Below are 17,816 nucleotides of genomic sequence, written 5' to 3'. Positions count from 1 at the left end.
TTTATTGTTCAAAGGCTTCCCCCATTCGTGATGACTACACAAATAATCGTTGCAAACTTATCAGACCCCAGGTACAGGAGAGCCAAAACACCCAGGGAAGAATTAATCTCATCCCCTGCTTAAGTAAGCACCTATAACACCACAGGAAAACTGCAGTCCAAATAGCTTTTAAAGAGCTGGAGGACTCAAAGAGGGATAGTGATCTAAACTCCAATCCTTTAGGGCTTTCTTATCACTTCTGGTTAAAGATTTTGTTCTGCTCTTTGTGTGCCTGCATCATTTTTAATAAATCCTGTATGGTTTTTCCCCCCATCTGTAATTCTCGGTGGGGCAATGCCCAATTAGACAGGAGCCAACACAGTGGTGTTTGCATCCAAACCTTGGGTTGTGTTCAGAGTTATGAGTTTGGGATTAGGACTGGGTAGAATTTGAGGGTGGATTTGATGGGGAGGGAATCCTGCTGGATTTCTCCCATCTGAGGGGGCAGAAAGGAGCTCCTGGATTGGAAAGGGAAGCAAACAGCAGCGTGTCCTGCACAGAAAGTCCCCTCAACAGTCTAAGTGTCCCCAAGCTCCTCTTGGAGAAGTGCATTATGGAATTATAAACTGTTTGGATCCAGCACAGCAGGAACAGTGTGAGGGTGATTACAAATAATGAACACAAAGAGCTCGTTTGTCCCTGGACCATCCCTGAGAAGGGACATTTCTGGATAGAAGGGAAACACCTTGCAACAACATAGGGAAAGAGGTGGCTGGGTTGGAATACCTGAACTGCGAGAATAACTGATGAATAACTCTGTGAGAGCCAGTGTTTTCAGCAAGGATCCCCACCTTCTTCTATTCTGCTTTCTATTCTTTGTTTGCACTGATGCCTCCACACCAGTGGATTCTGCTCCTTGGTGGATGCAGCTCCATTACCCCTGATTTCTGATCCTGGGAGGGTTTGGAGGTTCATGCTTGGCAAAAGCAAACACCTCCCTGTCTATTAAAACACGGCAGTGCTCCCTGGGAGCGGAGAGGAGTCGGGAGGGAGAACACATGGATATGCAGGCCTGGAAAAGTCTTTTCCCTGGGTTCAGGGGCTGCAATTTTCCTGTGGGTGAGGGAAAAAGAGGCCCTGACTTTAAAAATTCATCCTCAGAAGATCCAAACTGACTCAAGGCTCTGCCAGACGGGATCAGGATCTGGCTTGTTCTTTCTTTCGGGTGAGCTGGAAAGAGAAACCCTCCCCTTAAAAAATGCAGGGAGCTGGGAGAGCAAGAAAACAAGGAGCTGGCAATGGGAAGCACTCGTGATTTTCCCTTTCTTCCATTCTTTTGCCAGCTCGAGTTATTAAGTGTGAGGTGTGAGCTTGGCCAGCCCTGCTGAACTTATCGGGGTTATTTCATCTCCCCACGACCTCTCCGATTTACGCTGGGAGCCCCGGAGGCACCGGCTTTGCTTAACTGGTGTATCTTACACTGCAGTTAAGCTGGACCTTAACTGATTACAGCCCTTGATTGATCAGAGAGAGAGGGAGGGGAAGAGAAAGAGGAGTCCTGGAGCAGACCCGGGACTATCAGTGCACGGAGCAGCCTTGCCTGGGGCTGGGATGTGCCGCTCCGAGATTCTTTGTAGTGCAGCTCTTTTCACATTTATAGAGGCTCCCCTCCACTCTCCAAAAAGAGAGAGAAAATCAGGCGCGGGGGGGCATGGAGAGGACTCAAAGGATCTCAGGAAATCTTGTTTGGAAGCAGTAAGTCAGCCCCAGCACTCCATTACCAGTGTCCGCGGGGGGCTGTGATAGAGAGCGAGCACAGAGCTCAGCTGAGAACGGGGGGAGTCGGAACAAAATGAGGGAGACAAGTGGAAAGGGAGGAGGGGAAGAGGAGACCTTTCTGTGAATTTTGGCTTGTCTTTGTTAGTCTCTGCTGCTGTGAGGCTGCTGAAGAGAGGAATAAAAGGAGTTTCTAAAGCAGTTTTAATTTGCTGGGACCTGGTTGTGCTGCGTGGTCTCCTTTCCCTGCCTTTCCTCACACCCCAGCCACAGATTTAGGACTGATTTAGCACGAAACCTCGGGATGTGTTTGTTAATTTCTTGCTATTTTGTATCTCTCTCCAAGCTCCAAAAGCTTTTTGTTCCCTGTCTGCCATCAGCAGGTCTGAGCTTACCCAGGAAGGCAGAAGAAAAGACACAACTCCAGCCCATTTCCAGACCCAAAACTAACCTGAGTCCTTCTGTTGATTTTGGAAATGCTTAGGGATTGGAAATGTTAGGAATTCCAGTTTTCCATGGTTGTACCTTCCTGCTTTCTCGCCCGAGGTGACTTCATGAGTTCCAAAACTCCACACACAAGATTCATATTCCTGCAGTGAATGCTGTGTGTAAAGCATCCCAGGGATGCTCCATGTTTCAACAGAGGGATTTTCCCGTGGAGACTTTAATTTCCAATATATTCACTCTGCCTTCACAGAGAAATGTAGGATTAGATATATTAAGGAAGGGAGCAGCATCAGGGTGGAGTTTGCCTGGGGTGACTTTGCTGCATAGAAGTCAGGGGGATGGGGTGGCTCAATTTGCTGACCAGCACATTTGGGAAACATTGGCCTTCTTTTGGTTATTCTATATAAAATACCTTAGCAATTCCAATTTAATCAAGTAAAACCCTTCCTGCTTAGGTAACATCAGTCAAATAATGGTGCTGATGGTTAGTAAAGCACAAACTGGCCATTTTCAGGAGGGAGTTGCTCAGCAGGGCATGAAAATCAAAGCCCTTTGATAGTTTTGAAATGTCAAGGTGCTCATTTGCCTTTTTGCTTGAGTTTCTCCTGTTTCTGGGAGGGCAGAGCCCATGTCTTCTGGTTTTCCTTGTTAGTGAAATTGATGCCTGTAGAACTGGGACCCCCTTTACCTCGACCACCCCACACTGGCACAGCATGGCTTTTGATTTCCTCTCTGGTTATCCAGCCAACTAAAGCCTTTTCCACCTGCTCTTATCTCAGGGACAGCAGAGTTTGGTGCCCTAATGCCAGGGATAGTGGCTCCTGTTTCTAGATCCAGCAGCTTTTAACGTAATTCCTGTTCACAGTGATTCCTCCACCCTTCCCCTCCAAATTCCACTTCTCCCACAGGATTTCTCAGAGCTCTTATTGGATGTATGGCCCCGTGGAGCTTCTGGTTCCCTTGTGGCATTTCCACTGTGGGAGGAGCCCCCTCCTCTTTCCCACGCCATCCACACTTAAGCCATTTCTCTCACCCCTGTAGTTAAGACCTTCCCATTCTTTTGTATAGCTTAGAAACTTTTCTGTAGACCTTCTCCATAATTTGTACATCTCTACAGAAGCAGGGTGCCCAAAACAAGATGCAGTGCTCCAGGTGGAACCTCACCATAGCCCTGAACAATCAGGTAATAACTTCCCATCGCCTTTTTTCCCTAATCCCCCCCCTCGTGCAGCCCACGTTGCTCCGCTTTGCTGCAGCTCTCCATCACATCCCCAGCTCCATCCCACTCCCAGCATCTCCCTGAGCCCTCTCCATCATCAATGTGTGGCAGCTTTTCATCCATCCAGTGAAACAGGGTCATTTTAGGACACGAGTGGTCATCTCCATTTCACCTGCTGTGTCCCAGCCCCTCCCCTGTGGCACTGGAACGTCCTGCAGATGTTTGAAGTCACTGGAAGGCATTGATGGTGTTCCTGGGTTTATTGTTCTCTGCCAAACTGCAACTGTTGGTGACCACTTTGAAGGGGTCTGGTTTGATCTGTCTCAGGGGAGTGTAGGGAATGAAAGGATTCGGGAACATTGCGTTCTGTTCCCAGGTTTCCACCCTTTGCGTGGCCACCACACATTTTCCAAGGGAATGTGGAAGGTTAACGTAGGAAACAGAGACATTTCCTCTGTGGAACAGCAGCTACACCAGCCCTGGAGTCCTTCCATGGCAGGAAGGACTCGTGAGATGTGTGAACTCCACTGTTCTCCTTAGCATGTGCTGATGGATGGATTATTAACCTGGGCAGATGAGACAGTGGAGCATCAGGTTTCTTAAACTTTAATCCCCACAAAAACAAAGTAGAGAGTCAGGTTCCATCCTCATTTCTGTCAGTGTGAACCAGGGCTCTGCTTGAAGACAGGGATGTTATCCTGAAAGGAGGGTGATGTGAATCACAGAATCATTAAGGTTGGAAAAGATCTCCAAGGTCATCAAGTCCAACCTTTGACCAAACACCACTAAACCATGTCCTGAAGTGCCAGTTTGCTCCAAAATTTGGTTGGAAGTGATATTAGATGGAAGGGACTGCAATTGCCCATTTCAGGCATTTTCTAGGTGCAGGAAGTGCACAGCACTGCCTGGATCCGTGGCCTGATTGCAACAGCAAATTTGATGGGTGCACTTACTGGTCTGGTTTGGAATACTGGGATACAACTCAGCTGGGTCTAGTGGTTTAGAAAATATTCAAAATTAATTGCTTGGTTTTGTGAGTGCAGTGTTAGTGATTGCTACATAAGTCATTTTAGTCCTACCTAGGGGCATATTTGCATATATTTATCCTCCTTTCAAGTGAAGATCTTTGGGGAAACTGTATTTATCTCCTCCTAACTCTTTCTTTGGCTTTCAGTAGTCCTACAGTCACCTCTTCATTTTGTTTCCATTTAATGTATGTATAGAATAATCGACTCTTCTTCCCACCAAGTGAAAATGAATCCACGGAGATCAAAAAGCATTAATATGAGGAAGGGCTACCTTCTGCAAGGGAGGGGGAAAAGATTAGGTGAACAGGCTGCAAAAGAAAGATGGGAAAGATTAAGCTGGGTCCCCACCAAGTAGCTAAAACCAGTCTTGAAGGACAGGGCATGACTGACCCGGAGCAAAAGCTGAATCAGCCACAAATGGCAGAGACCTCATGGAGGAACTCCAAGGGGATCATTAGCCTGCTCCATGTTGTGAGTAAATCTCTAAGATCCAGCACCTTTCCCATCACAGCCATCAGGCCCCTGGCAGAAACAAAGAGAGATTTCAGCCTCCAAACGCCCCTCACAACACAGAATGTCCCAGTGCTTTTGGCCTGTTGTAACATCAGATCATCCAAGTGACCACATTTCCAGCCTGTCCCAAAGAGGGAGGATTTCTACCCATTCCTAGGAAAGCAGTACCACAGCCTCAGGAATACTACCCCCTGCCAGGAGACCCTTCCTCTGGTTTTCCCTTGTCGTTTCCTGCCTGGTATCCAGTCTGAAATCCTTTGGGACCACCCGGCAGCTCCTCTGGAGTTGATGCCCTTCAGCGAGTTGTGGATCTTTCCGTCCTCCCTTTATTCAGGCTCAGCAGTTTCTAAACACAGCATTTTCCTAAGGCAGCCTCTGATTTTGGATGCCCTGCACTGTGTCAAATTGAGTGTCCAGAAATGGAGACGCCACAGAATCAGGGGTCACTCTGGAAAATGCTGTTTGCAGGCATGTCCTGCCTCCCCATGGCTTTGTTTGCTGGAGTTTGATCTCCTCACAACACCTTCCTGGGCATGGGGCACTGCAGGATCACAGGGTGTGCAGAGAAACCCTGTCAGGTCCAGGACCTGATGTCTCCATCAGCTGGGGGTCTTAGCAAGCTGATAAGGCAGGGAAGAAGATTTAGGGACTCTGAGGATGTCCCAGAGAGGTCTGCTGGGGCAAGGTTTGATCGTGGAACTTCTCCGCTCCCTCCCCAGTGCTCTCAAACCCTTCTCTATGTGTTATCACTCCCCATCACTTGTCTGCCCCTCGAGCCCCTCCTGCCCCCCAACACACCCAACCATCCCCCCCAACCTAAAATCTGGAGCCTGATTGCACAGATTGAAGGTCCTAATTGCACTTCCCCTTCCAAAGCCGCCTTCGTTTATCATAAAGGGTGCACATTTCCCCTGCTACAGTTTCCACGGCCGGAGGCCCTGAGGGCCAGCTCAGAAATGGAGGGAATTAATTACATTTTTTTAACTCCCCTTCTTTTAAAGTATGGGAGAGAGTGATGAAACGTCCCGGGGGGGAACAGGGGGGAGCTGCAGAGATGAGGGTGGGGAGGGAGGCGGCAGCAGGAGGTGAGAGGGGAGCTGGTTCTTTCATCCAGGACGGTCTTTGTGCATTAACCTTGGTCTCCCCAACACATCGGGACCCCAACCCACTCTTCCCATGACAAATGACCTCTGGAAAGGGCAGAAATGAGGCTGAGGGCTCCTGGCACTCTGGCTGTTGCTGACTTAGCCCAAAGTGTGAGCCCACGTCACGCCTGTGACTGATTTGGGACAACAGCAAAGGGAAAGGTGATGGGGAAAGGGGGAGACAACTGATGAGAGGGAGGGGAAAGCCAAGGCTGTCAATCACAGTGATGGACAGGGAGCAGATTTCCCTCCAGATAAAACCTTACAGATGTGAAGAGTGTATTGATTTTTAGTTAGTGATGATAATGCGCCAAGAAGTAATAAATTATAAAAAAGCAAGGTCAAAAAGAAAAAGTAAAAGGACTTTGCATTCTTGAGGAGGGGATTTCTCCAGATGCCTCAGACTTTCCCAAGTTCAGAAGTTGCCTGGAAAATGAGTTTATTCAGCTGAAAGAAGAAGCCAGATAACGTGGGCCTGCCAGGGCTGTAGGGCTTGTGCAGGGTTATCTGTGCTGGGTGGCCACGTGGTGGAGAGGGAATAGAAATCTCCAGTTCACTCTTGTTATTCCTGACACCTTCATGTCCTGGAGTAGCCAAGATCAGATGCCACTCTCTGATAAACCTGAGCAAACAGAGTCTCGGGGGAGCTCGGCCCCCAGTTGCTCTCAGAGTGCCTGGAAAAGGCAAATCCTTCCCATGGTCAGTGCTGAAGAGGAATCCAAAACTTTTGGGGCTCCTGAGCCTCTGTCGGGTTTCAGCTGCAGCTCCCAGTCCCCCACATCCACAGGAGCATCCACAGGGATGTGCATCCCCAGCCTCTCTTCGGCCTTGTATCCAGCCTGGAATCACCGTGAGGAAACACTCGTGCCCTTGTGTTTCACCCTGGATTTCCAGAGGGAAACTCAGCCTGTCTTTTTCAGCAAGAGGTCTTGGGATGGGATGAATTGTCCTTCAGAAGTGTCAGTCTCTCTGTAGAGGGATTCTGGAGGATTAGCAGAGACTGGGACTTCACATGACTAAGGTTAGTTGAGCTGAGTCCGAGCTGAAGTGACTTGCACAAGCCCTTGTGAGTCAGTAGCAGAGCTGGGATTAGAAATCAGTCCTGATTCCGGCTGATTAAACCCAATTACTTTTTTTAGCAGGATTTGTGCAAGTGTCTTCTCTGATCCCTGAATCTGAAGAGTGTGAATCTGGGTTTCATTTACCAGCATTGCTTTACATCCCCCTTTCTTTTTAGAAGGAAGTGTTAATGTGACTTCTGCTTGCTCCAAGAGACTTTTATTTTCTCAGAGTAATATGAAGCAGCTGACTGACTCTTGGGGAGATGGCCAGGAGGGAGAGGACTAGAAACCCTCTGCTCTATGAGTGATTCCAGTTGCCCTTCATTTTACAGTGCACGAAATCTTTTCTGCACCTGCGGGGCTTGGCAGGGCAGGCAGCACATCCACAGCCAAGCAGCACTTCCAGACCTGGACAGCTCAGGAATGGAAAGGAAAAACAGCCTGGCTTTGTGCTGCCTGAGCTGGAGCTTTCAAAAACTAACTCATCATTCATACATCTGTGGCTTTGTGCATGTTTATTGGGTTTAACATTGGATTCTGCTTGTGAATGAAACCCAGTCCTGTCTGGTGGCTGCTGTGTGTGTGAGTGTCCTGGATGCCCGTCAGGGCAGAGGTGTGACACCTCCAGCCCAGGTGATGCCAGAGCTCTGAGCTCTGCCTGCAGCCGCTGGGATCAGGGGATCTGTGGCTGAGCCAGATCAAAGTTCATGACCCGGCTTTAGTGGAAGGCTACAAATAACTTTGCAGCTGGAAAACCTACCTCCAGGCTGCACTTCCATGATTTCCCCACTGCATAAGCCCTGAGGCAGAGGAGTTTATGTTACATCCACCCAGGAAAGCATGACAGCCCTATTCGTGTATTAATCCACTGTCTTGCATATTTAAATGCAATTTCCTTTCTTCATCCCCCAGTCTTTGGGCTGTTGTGGGGCAGGGAGTTCCACGGGCACATTTTGGCAGAGTTAGGGCTAAACATCTTCATCCAGATACCTCGAGGCTTAGTCGCTGTGATTAGCTGTGCCTGGAGGGGCTGGAGAGCTGGAGGTAATTTAGGCCCTGTCTAACCCCATGGTGTAGAGACAGCTAAGCCAGTTTTAGCTTCTGGAGACCAGCAGCAAACTCTAAGCTCAGTGCAGGCTGAAAGCCAAGGAGGAGGAGAGGGTAAATGAACCCTGTCTGAGCTCTGTGCTGCTGCCACTGTGCTGCTTTTACTTACCTTGTTCTTGTTCAAAGCTCATTCCTGTGTCTCTGTTCCAACTGCAGACAAACCCCGTGGTTGGGGTTAGATTGATTTTCCAGGCTTTTTAATTAACCCCCTCCCACTGCCTCCTCCTCCACGGGGTTCCAGCCACCCCTGCTCCCGAATTCCCCTCCCAGACAAATGCCTGGGAAGGATCTCAGGCCGGCTGAGCCTGGAGGTGGTTTTACATCAAGGGAAAGCATCTTTGCAGGACTCCTGAGTCCTTCCGGGGGGAGGAGAAGCTTTAGAAAGCAAAGGCCAGTGTGGAGCTGCTCATTCAGCATAAGCCCTCGCTCGGGCAGGAAGGTGAGGGAGGAGGGATGGGGAAGGTGTCGGGGTGAGCAGGAAGGGGAGACTCTGCTCTCTCTATACAACCCCTCTTGTGTCCTTCCAGAGAATGTAGCCCCTGCACAATAGCTCACCAGGCCGCTGCCGGGGGATAAAGGGCTCATTTTACCACTTGCCAGGCTCCAAATATTTCCAATTTGCCACTTTAATTGATGTCAATAAGGTTATGCTAAATTCGGAGATTTTGAGCCGCTCGGCATCTGAGCGCCGGCCGGGCCCCCCGAGGGGACCGTCCCCTCTCCCCCGCCCTTCCCCTTCAACCGAGAGGCATCGGGAGTTCCCGTCCTCCTGCAAACTCTTTACACTCCGAACTCGGCAGCCGCGGGGAAATTCTGCTGATTGCAGAAGGCAATTGCATTAAAGCCTGGCGGGATCGGGGTCCCCGTGCGAAGGGCAGAGGCAGAGCCTTGCCCCGAGCTCGCCCGCAGGAACAAATCTGGCATTTTTGCTGCAAAAGAGGAAAAAAAGTGGTTCATCTGTTTCGGGTCTCAAAGCAGGAAGATTGGTTGTGTGCAAATTTAATTACCTTTTCAAACCAAGCACTGCACTGAAACGAGCTGGACCAGGACCTGTTATCCTTTAACATTTGGGGGGAGAGAGAACTTTGACATTTCAGTCCCTAAAGCTGAATCTGCATCAAAGCCAGAAAGGGTTTGCATCTGGTTTGTTTAGGCATCTTGGCAAAGCAAGCCCTGTTCCAACTTCCCAAGAAAGGGGCTGTCTGCACTGTCCCTTTCGGAAAATATGGATTTTTGCTCCCTGTTTTACGTGTCTCCTCTTCTGTGCATAGGAAGGAAGGGGTGCCAGTTCCTGGCAGTTTGTGTCGAGCGGGTTTGTCCCAAGTTTATTCCATTCTCCAGTGCTCCTTGCACAGCAGATGCTGTGGCAGGGTAGCAAAAAAACCGACCAGAGATTGAGTGTACTGTGAAGGAACTTCTCCATTTTCCCTGTTAAGGGCTTTCAAATACAATGTTAGGCACAGACAAGCCAGCTCTGGGGTCTGTCTGGTGTTATTTGGTGGGAGCAGACCTTCATTCTCCAGCCTAGCCAAACCTATTTTGATACAATATTTTTTAGAGCACCATTATATGTAGGTTTTTTCTCCCTGGTTTGCATGAAGGCAGCTGCACCCTCCCTTTCTCCTCCAGCCATGACGTGGTCTTCTGTGTTTCTCCAGGTGATGAGCATCCTGAGCAATCCCAGCGGGGTCCCTCCCCAGCCCCAGGCCGACTTCTCCATCTCTCCCCTTCACGGTGGCCTGGACACCACCAACTCCATCTCTGCCAGCTGCAGCCAGCGCAGTGACTCCATCAAGTCCGTGGACAGCCTCCCGACTTCCCAGTCCTACTGCCCTCCCACCTACAGCACCACCAGCTACAGCGTGGACCCGGTGGCTGGATACCAGTACGGACAGTACGGACAAAGTAAGTGCTCTGGTCACATTCCCCTTGCACGGGGAGCAGGAGAGGAGAGGGAGGGAGTATGAGAAGGTGTGGATATACCACACCATCTTATATATTGGAAGGGATTTCTATGGAAATCTGTCCATCTAGAGACAAAAAGGGAGTTTATTCACCAGACGTGGGTGGAGATTGCTCGCACAGCCTCCCCAACACCTTTGCCGTCCAATTCAAAAGTCCCAATCGAAATATTTAGGTAAAACATTTCTATTACCAAAGGATGACTTCCAGTCCCCTCTTCTTCTCCATCTCCAATTCTCACTCCTCCAAAAGCCCTGCAACATGTTCACCCTGCTCAGCCAAAGGAAATCCGGGATTTTGATGCCATCCCTTGGTGATGCCGAACACTGTGTGTCTCTTCCTCCTCTGCCCTCCCCAAGGCAAGGGTTGGGACCATGCTCAGAGGTTTTGCTACAAAACACGATAATCTAGCGCCTGTCAGCTGGGCTGGGATTCTGGGAGACCTGGAGTGAGACTGGAATTGTAATCCTGAACCTAACCCTCAGAGCTGAAAGGCAGAGGGACCCTGGGAGGGTCTGTTCCTGCTGCAGAATCCTGGGTCAGCCTGGCAAAGGGCTCACCTGCCGTGTTAAACTAATAACGAGTGTGCTGGTGTGAGACACTGAGCCAGGGGGGGTTAAAGGTGCATCCTCTTCCTCCGGGAGTGCTCCTGCTTGCCCAGAGCTTGTCCTCAGTGACCTTTCCTTCCATTTGGCTGTGGCTTTTTATTCCCCTCTCCGTCACAGCCCTTTAATGTCTTTAACTTCTCCAGCTAAATGAGAACCGGCTGTGGCTGCAGACGGGATCAATAGCAGCTTCCCCACACCCCTCCTTTTTTTGTTTTTCAGGAGTTTGATCTGTGACCCCTTGACCTTCCCCTCGCTTCTGGATGTGAGGCTGGACACACGTGCTATTGATAAAAATCTTAAACAAATTCCAATACCATGTATTTCCAATAAAGATTCCCTTGGGCAAGACGTTAGTCACACCCATGTGTGTAAAAAATAAAATAAGGAGGACGAGCTATGTTTTCTGGGAGAGAGAGACTAGCAAAGGAGGAGGAAAGAGAAAGAAGGATTTGTCTTGGTTTGCTGCAGGAATTTTCACTTGGGCCTCTCCTTATGCTGATGAAAATCTCCTCACACAGCTCTATTTATGTTTAATTTGCCCCTTTTTCCTGATTTCTGTCACTCTGTTTATAATAATCTCTGTAAGGAAACAGTTTTCATTGGTAATTAGTCCTGTTAGAGCAATCACTTACATGAAGTTGACCTTGATATAACAACATTTTTCCTGTCTTTCTCAGTGCATGTTGTATTTAGCAGCATGCTAATACATGATACTTCTAATTCCTCCTCCTTTTTAATTCCTCACTTCTTTTCAAATGCTGTTTAAATGCCCATCAGTGTGAAGTGACCTCCACAAGGTCATTTATTTGTGTTCAGTTCAGATCTTATGTTTTTTTCCTTCTCTGATGCAGCAAAAAAAGTATCAAATCTCTTTTTAGTGAACAGTGATATAATAAAAATGGGGGGTTGTTATGGTGGGGGCAGGCTCTGTGTAACAAGGGACAAAACCAGGGCTTGGAATTAAGAGCTCTGTGGCTTTGTTAGGCTTCAGACCTGGCCTGCAGAGAATCTCTCTCTCCCCACTTCTCTCCTCCTTGTTCTCTGCTTTATAAACACAAACCCAGACACGCTTTCTCTTTCATATGAGCAAATAAACACCCAAAGTACTTCCAGTAAGTTTCTGGGTTTATTTTGGCTTCCTCCCTATTGAACCAACAAACTGTATCCTTGACTTCTGGCGTGGGATACCCTGGTGCCTTTGAACTCTTCCCATGGGCACTACCCACAGAAAGCAATATTTGGAGTTCAGTATTTTTTTTAGGATAGGATTGACATCAAATTTCCCATTTCTCCCTAACAGGAGAGTGGAGCCAGGTGGGAGTCAGTCTCTTCTCCCTGGTAACAAGCGATAGGACAAAAAAAAAGCCCAGTCTAAAATAGCACCAAGGGAGGTTTAAGTTGGATGTTAGGGGAAATTTCTTCATGGAAAGGGTTGTGAGGCACTGGCACAGGCTGCCCAGGGCAGTCACTGTTCCTGAGAGGACTTAAAAGACGTGTAGGTGTGGCATTTGGGGCCATGGTTTAGTGGTGAACACAGCAGTGCTGGGTTAATGGTTGGACTCAATGGTCTTAGAGGGCTTTTCCAGCCTTAATGATTCCATGATACTCAGATTTTGCTCAGTACTGCTCAGGGCAGAATGACCAGCTCTGACCCCTCCCCTCCCTCCTTTCCCAAGCTCCCCACGAATTCACCCAGAGCACAGGAACAGTCACAGCCACACTCAGGGTGTGAGGAGTGACATTCCTCTGCACCCACAGCCTTTCAAGGACATCATTTAATGGGCTTACCTGAAACATCAGGGGACCAGGCTGACAAGGTCTGGATGAGAGGCAGAACGTGGGCTCTAATCCTTTGGCCACTCCCCTTGTAGGCAGAGATACCCCAACACAACATTCCAGAGCCTGGTGTCCCAGGAGCACCAGTCCAGCTCCACTGCCTGACTGCTGCTTTTGGACTCTGTGCTCCCTCCTTGCAGCCCTGGATAGCTCATCCCATGCCAAGCCCACTCCCTTCCCTCTGGCACTTGCCCTGCCTGCGAGGAGCAGGGATGCCAGATTAATGTGGTCCTGGCCATTCCCAAAGGCCAGAGCTCCGTTAATGATGCTGGTGATGGAACGCAGAAGCGTGAAAGGAATCCTAATAGATATGACAAGTCTAATAAGAATTTGTGTGTGGAAGGGACCTCCTCTGGGGCAGGAGGATGACAAGACGTTGATGGCTGAAATTTGTTTACTCATTGGCACCGATTGTACATCTCCTGCCAGCTCCTTATTAATCTAATTTGAGACATTACAGCCAGGGAGAGGGAGAGACTTTGACTGAAGCTCAGCTAATGAGCAGTGTCACCATCCTACCCCCGTCCTCGTCCCCCTCAGACCAGGGGGCAGCCGGGTGAGCTGGGATGTGCCATTGCCTCAGGAGCTGGGGCTGTTCTCACCCAGGGGGGGACAGGGAAAGCAGTTTCCCTTGGGAGGAAGGCAGGCCCAGAGCTCCCAGAGCTGAGTCAGCACCCAGAGGATGAGTCAGGTCCAAGCCCTGTCCAGGCTTGGTGTGCTTCCACTGAAATCTCCGAAATCATTTCCACACTGAGAGCAGGAGCTGGCTCTGTCAACAGGGAGCTGAGCCTGGAAGGTTTATTCCAAGCCTTCTGCTCGGGCTCATCTTCAGGCAGCTCCCTTGGAAACAGCATTTTCCATGGTAGCGGTAGAATTTTAGCTCTTTTCAGTGGCTTCACAGAGAGGTTTGAGGGCCCACAGCAGCACAGGGCACTGCACACCCCTCAGTGTGCTGAACCACGTGTCTGTGGCAGGACCATCCTCTGTGGCATGAACTCCTTCAGGAGAGCAGCAGGACCCTCGGGCCTGTGCCAACCACTGTGATGGGCCCCTCTTTGTGAGAGCCTGTTGGTTACACACCCTTCGGTGCTGAAAGTCGTGGCCACTAAATGCTAATTTTGGGCTGTTTTCTCACCCTTCCTCTTTTCCCCTCCTCTTCAGCTGCTGTTGATTACCTGGCCAAGAACGTGAGTCTGTCGACACAGCGCAGGATGAAGCTGGGAGAACATTCTGCCGTCCTGGGTCTCCTACCAGTAGAGACGGGCCAAGCTTATTGAAGAGTCCAACTGTGCCAACAACCTGCTCCAGCAACTTGGAACCACTGGAGAAAACACCACCAGCCTTCCAGGGATCTGCCTGTACCCGGACCCTACTCCTTCCCAATTCCCTTCCACCTCCACCAACTTGAGCTGCAAAGGAGACGGGAAAGAGCGGGAGGGCTCTCCAAGTATCCAGCTCCTCCAGAGCACTCCAGAGGCAGCTGTGGCCTCTGTGACCTGACTCCTCCTGTGGCCAGAGACAGCGGGTTGGGTACATTTATTAATCCCGAGTTCATGCCCTCCCTCTACTAAACTACCTGGCCATGGCATTTTGCCCACACTTAAGGACTTTCCATTGATCTAGGTAGTTGGCATAGTCAAAGCCAAATTGATTTTTTTTTTCTTTTTCTGTAAAAAAAAGAGAAATGTTTCATTTTGTTTCCTTTTCTTTCCATTGCTGTAAATTTGGTGAATGTATAGGAAGGAATAACCAAGCTGATCATTAAGGGTGATACAAATCAGGACCACAGAAGACATATGGACCAAATATAAGAACTTGTTTAAAAACAAAAAGAACAAACCACAAAGACAAACAAACCCAGAAAAACATATATTAAAGTGACAGCCAATTTCCCCACCCCGCTCCACCTTCCGTTCTCACTGGTGGCCTCCCAAAGCAGGGCCAGGTTGCTGCTAAGCAGGGGCAGGATGGAAATCCATCCAGCCTGGGACCTTTGGAAAATGTAAATGGCTGCATGAGGGCTGGAGATGATGGGCACAGGCACGAGCAACATTTACTTTTCCTTTTATGGACCAATTTAGACCTGACGGTCGCTGAAGGGACGTGGGCACCGGGAGCAGCAGGAGATGGGACAGCACGGAGGAAGGGCAGCAGATACACCCCAGAGCGTAGGAGCTCATCCAGTCAAGAAGGGTGAGGGCTGTTGGTGGCCCTTCCTTCTCTCAGCAGGAGAGAAGTTGGCCCTGAGAGCAAAGACAAGAGAGGGCAGAGTCAGAGGTGTTTGTGAGCTCAGTGTGCAAAGCCAGGGTCTTCCACAAGGGTCACCTGAAAAGAGATGGTGCTTGGTCTGGAGGTGCTTTGCTGCAGTCTCTCACTGAGGGATGGATGTGGCCTGGGGTAAAAGGGACCTGAAGAGCCTTTCTAACAGCAGCTTGGAAGGAAAGGTGCTCTCAGATGCAAGATTGCACCTCTTTGTACTGCAGGAAAAGATTCACCTTCCCAAGACATTCCTTATCCTTTGGCTGCCAGGAGAAATGTTTGGCCCATCCATCCTCCTGGCTCTTCCCACACCCATCTCATTCCATGTACTCTTCTGTACAACTCAGTCTCTTGGTCCCTTCCCTCTACTTTCCATTTTGGTGGTAGAGCCTCTCTCTTTCTCTTTCTCTAAGCCAGACCTTGTTCTGGATTTATCACCCCACTTTTCTCCAGCAGTGAAAAAAAGTGCTCTCACTTCTGTGTCACCTCATTGCACTGCTCAGATAAGCACAGTTTAAATAGTTTCCCTTTTGTGTGTGGGGATGATCCTTGATGATTCTTAAGCAGATATGTAATATTACGGATTTTTTCTCTCACCTTCCTGTGTTGAGAGGATTCACTTCAAGACATTTGATGTGGAGAGGGCAAGGAAAACTGCCCCAGGGATAAACACTGGGATGCACAGAATCTGTGCCACCAGGAGCTGGTGTGTGAAGTCCAGTGACAACAGGCAGTGTTTATGTCATCCATGGGCTGTTAGAGTTTATCATACACTTACTATTTGATATCTCTAGGATAATGAATGTCTGCTTTTGTCCACTGGTGACAAAGAGGGACCACGAGATGGGATGAGTCTGGCCTGGGATGTTAAAGGAGACACTTCCCACTTGCTTTCTTTTCTGTTGCTGCTTCTTCCATTATTCCCAAATAACCTGTTCTTGTTTTTGCAGCTGAAACAACATTTTTCTGGGGAACTATCCCCTGCCTTGCTCTAACATCATTTATCATGAACCACCAAGCCACTTCCCTTGAGCCATATGGAGAAGTACCTGTCCTGGCCAAAGCAGGGGTTGGTGTCTGATGTTGCCCAGCATCCTCTTGGAGCCACATATGGCTTCCATCAGCTTTGCTTTACAGCTCTGACAGAGCCAGCTCTACATTCCCAAAAGCATTTTCATACACCAACTTGGCCTCTCACATGGATGTGTCTGTGCAGGAGCCCTGTGAGAGGTGACATCTCATCCTGAGGCTGATTCCTGTCCTTTATGCTCCACAAATCCCAATTCAGCTTCTGCTTGTCCAGCTGTATCACATGCAAAGCTTCTCTCTAGTTGTGAAACACATTCCTTGGATCACAAAGCTTTTGAAGCACTTGCATTCTTCATTCCCTTTCTCAGGGCAATCTGTGGCACCTACAGCTGCTTGAACAGGTGAGGCCAAAGGGACTGATTTCCTCCAGGTGACTGATTAGCCAAAACTCCCTGGACGGGCTGTGTTACCTGAAGGACTCTCCCTGCTTCGCTCCAGTTTGAGATCTTGGAAAGCAACAAAAAAAAATGCTGGTTTATAGTGTTTACATGTTAGAGATGATCCCTGTTGAATTCCAGTCCTGGCTTAAATGTCATTCCCAAAAGTAACCTCCAGCCACACATGAAGTGGGGAATCAAGGGTGTCTCCATGATGGGCACCAGTGAAGGGATCAATGACTGAAGCACCTGCTTGAACTTGCTCCTGTGCCTCAGCTTCCTCCTGAGCCAACTGCTAAAACAACAGAGCCCACCATTTTCTTACATTGAACAGTATTTAAGAGGCCAAATGCTGATGATTCCCTCCCTGGGAGCACCTTCAAATCTCCATCCTCATTGCTGCTGGAACATGGGGTTTGTAGCTGGTGATCTCTTGCCCTGTTACTGCCCCACCCAGTTGTGATCCCTTGTCCCTCATACTGAAATTCCTGACCAAATGCATTCCTTGATGCCTTCTGAACCAGAAGGAAAGTTCCAGTTTGTCATGAGAATTGCCTGTCCTGCTCTTATCTCCTCTGTTACCTTACCCACCCTCCTGTGTGCACACAGGGATCCCTCGCCAGTGGACGGTCGGTCCTCGCCGCACGCGCTTGTCAAGGAGGACTCGACCTGAGCTCAGCACCCCGTGCAGGACCCAGAAATCAAAACCGTTGAAAAGAGGGAGCACTGCAGAAACCTCTTTGCCAGTTACCTTCACCAGAAAGTCCGTGGCCACCTGGGCACTGCTGTAAATAGGATTCTTAGAGGACTATGAAAACGCCCCATGCTTAGCACAAATAGCTCTTCTCTGACCTTTCCCTTGTGGTCGCACTTTGTACATTAGTTGGAAATTTGGTCATGTGCTGTATGTTTATAGAAAGTTGACATTTTTTTTATACTAAAAAACACAGTGAGTGCCGTGCTAGTATAAAAAAAAAAAAAGAAAAAAAAAAGGAAAAATCCCCCCAAAAAAAGTAAAAAAAGGGGAAGGGGGATGAACTGTAGAAATTTGCCTATTGTGTGTTTTCAAAGTACATTCCAGAATCTTTGGGGTGGGATGGGTTTGATTTTGGGATTTTTTTTGTTTGTTTCTTTGTTTTAAGGTATGTTCATGTATGAAAGTCAAAGTATTTTTTTGTTTTGTTTCGTTTTGTTTTTTGGATTGCCAACCTCAGTTCTGCTGAAAAGAGACAAACTCAGGGGTGGGGTGGGACGGGAGGGGGGGACAGAACAGAGGGAGGTACCTCAAAGGTGAAACAAAACTGAGCATGGGAGAGTAGCAGTGGCAGTGCTGGACAGCAGGCATTCACTGGAGAGTTGGACTCGTGACCCCTGGGGGCCCCTTCCAAACCAGAATATTCCGTGATTCTG

The 17,816-nt window shown here is 48.9% G+C and overlaps 1 protein-coding gene across 1 annotated transcript in view; it reads left to right on the top strand.

Moving 5' to 3' along the window:
* PAX7 (paired box 7) overlaps window positions 1-17,412 on the top strand; it is a 105,034-nt gene extending 87,622 nt beyond the window's left edge. Inside the window, exons 9-10 of the mRNA XM_027693187.1 lie at window positions 9,934-10,180; window positions 13,843-17,412. Coding sequence (XP_027548988.1) covers window positions 9,934-10,180; window positions 13,843-13,958 — 363 coding nt within the window. The 3' untranslated portion in view covers window positions 13,959-17,412. The remainder of the gene's footprint in view (window positions 1-9,933; window positions 10,181-13,842) is intronic.
* Window positions 17,413-17,816: the final 404 nt, after the last annotated feature.

This window comes from Neopelma chrysocephalum, unplaced genomic scaffold (genome assembly GCF_003984885.1).
Source record: "Neopelma chrysocephalum unplaced genomic scaffold, ASM398488v2 Primary Assembly neopelma1_90, whole genome shotgun sequence".
Classification (NCBI taxonomy): Eukaryota; Metazoa; Chordata; class Aves; order Passeriformes; family Pipridae; genus Neopelma; species Neopelma chrysocephalum.
The sequence above is the reverse complement of the archived record's forward strand: the minus strand, read 5'-3'. Positions and strand labels throughout refer to the sequence as shown.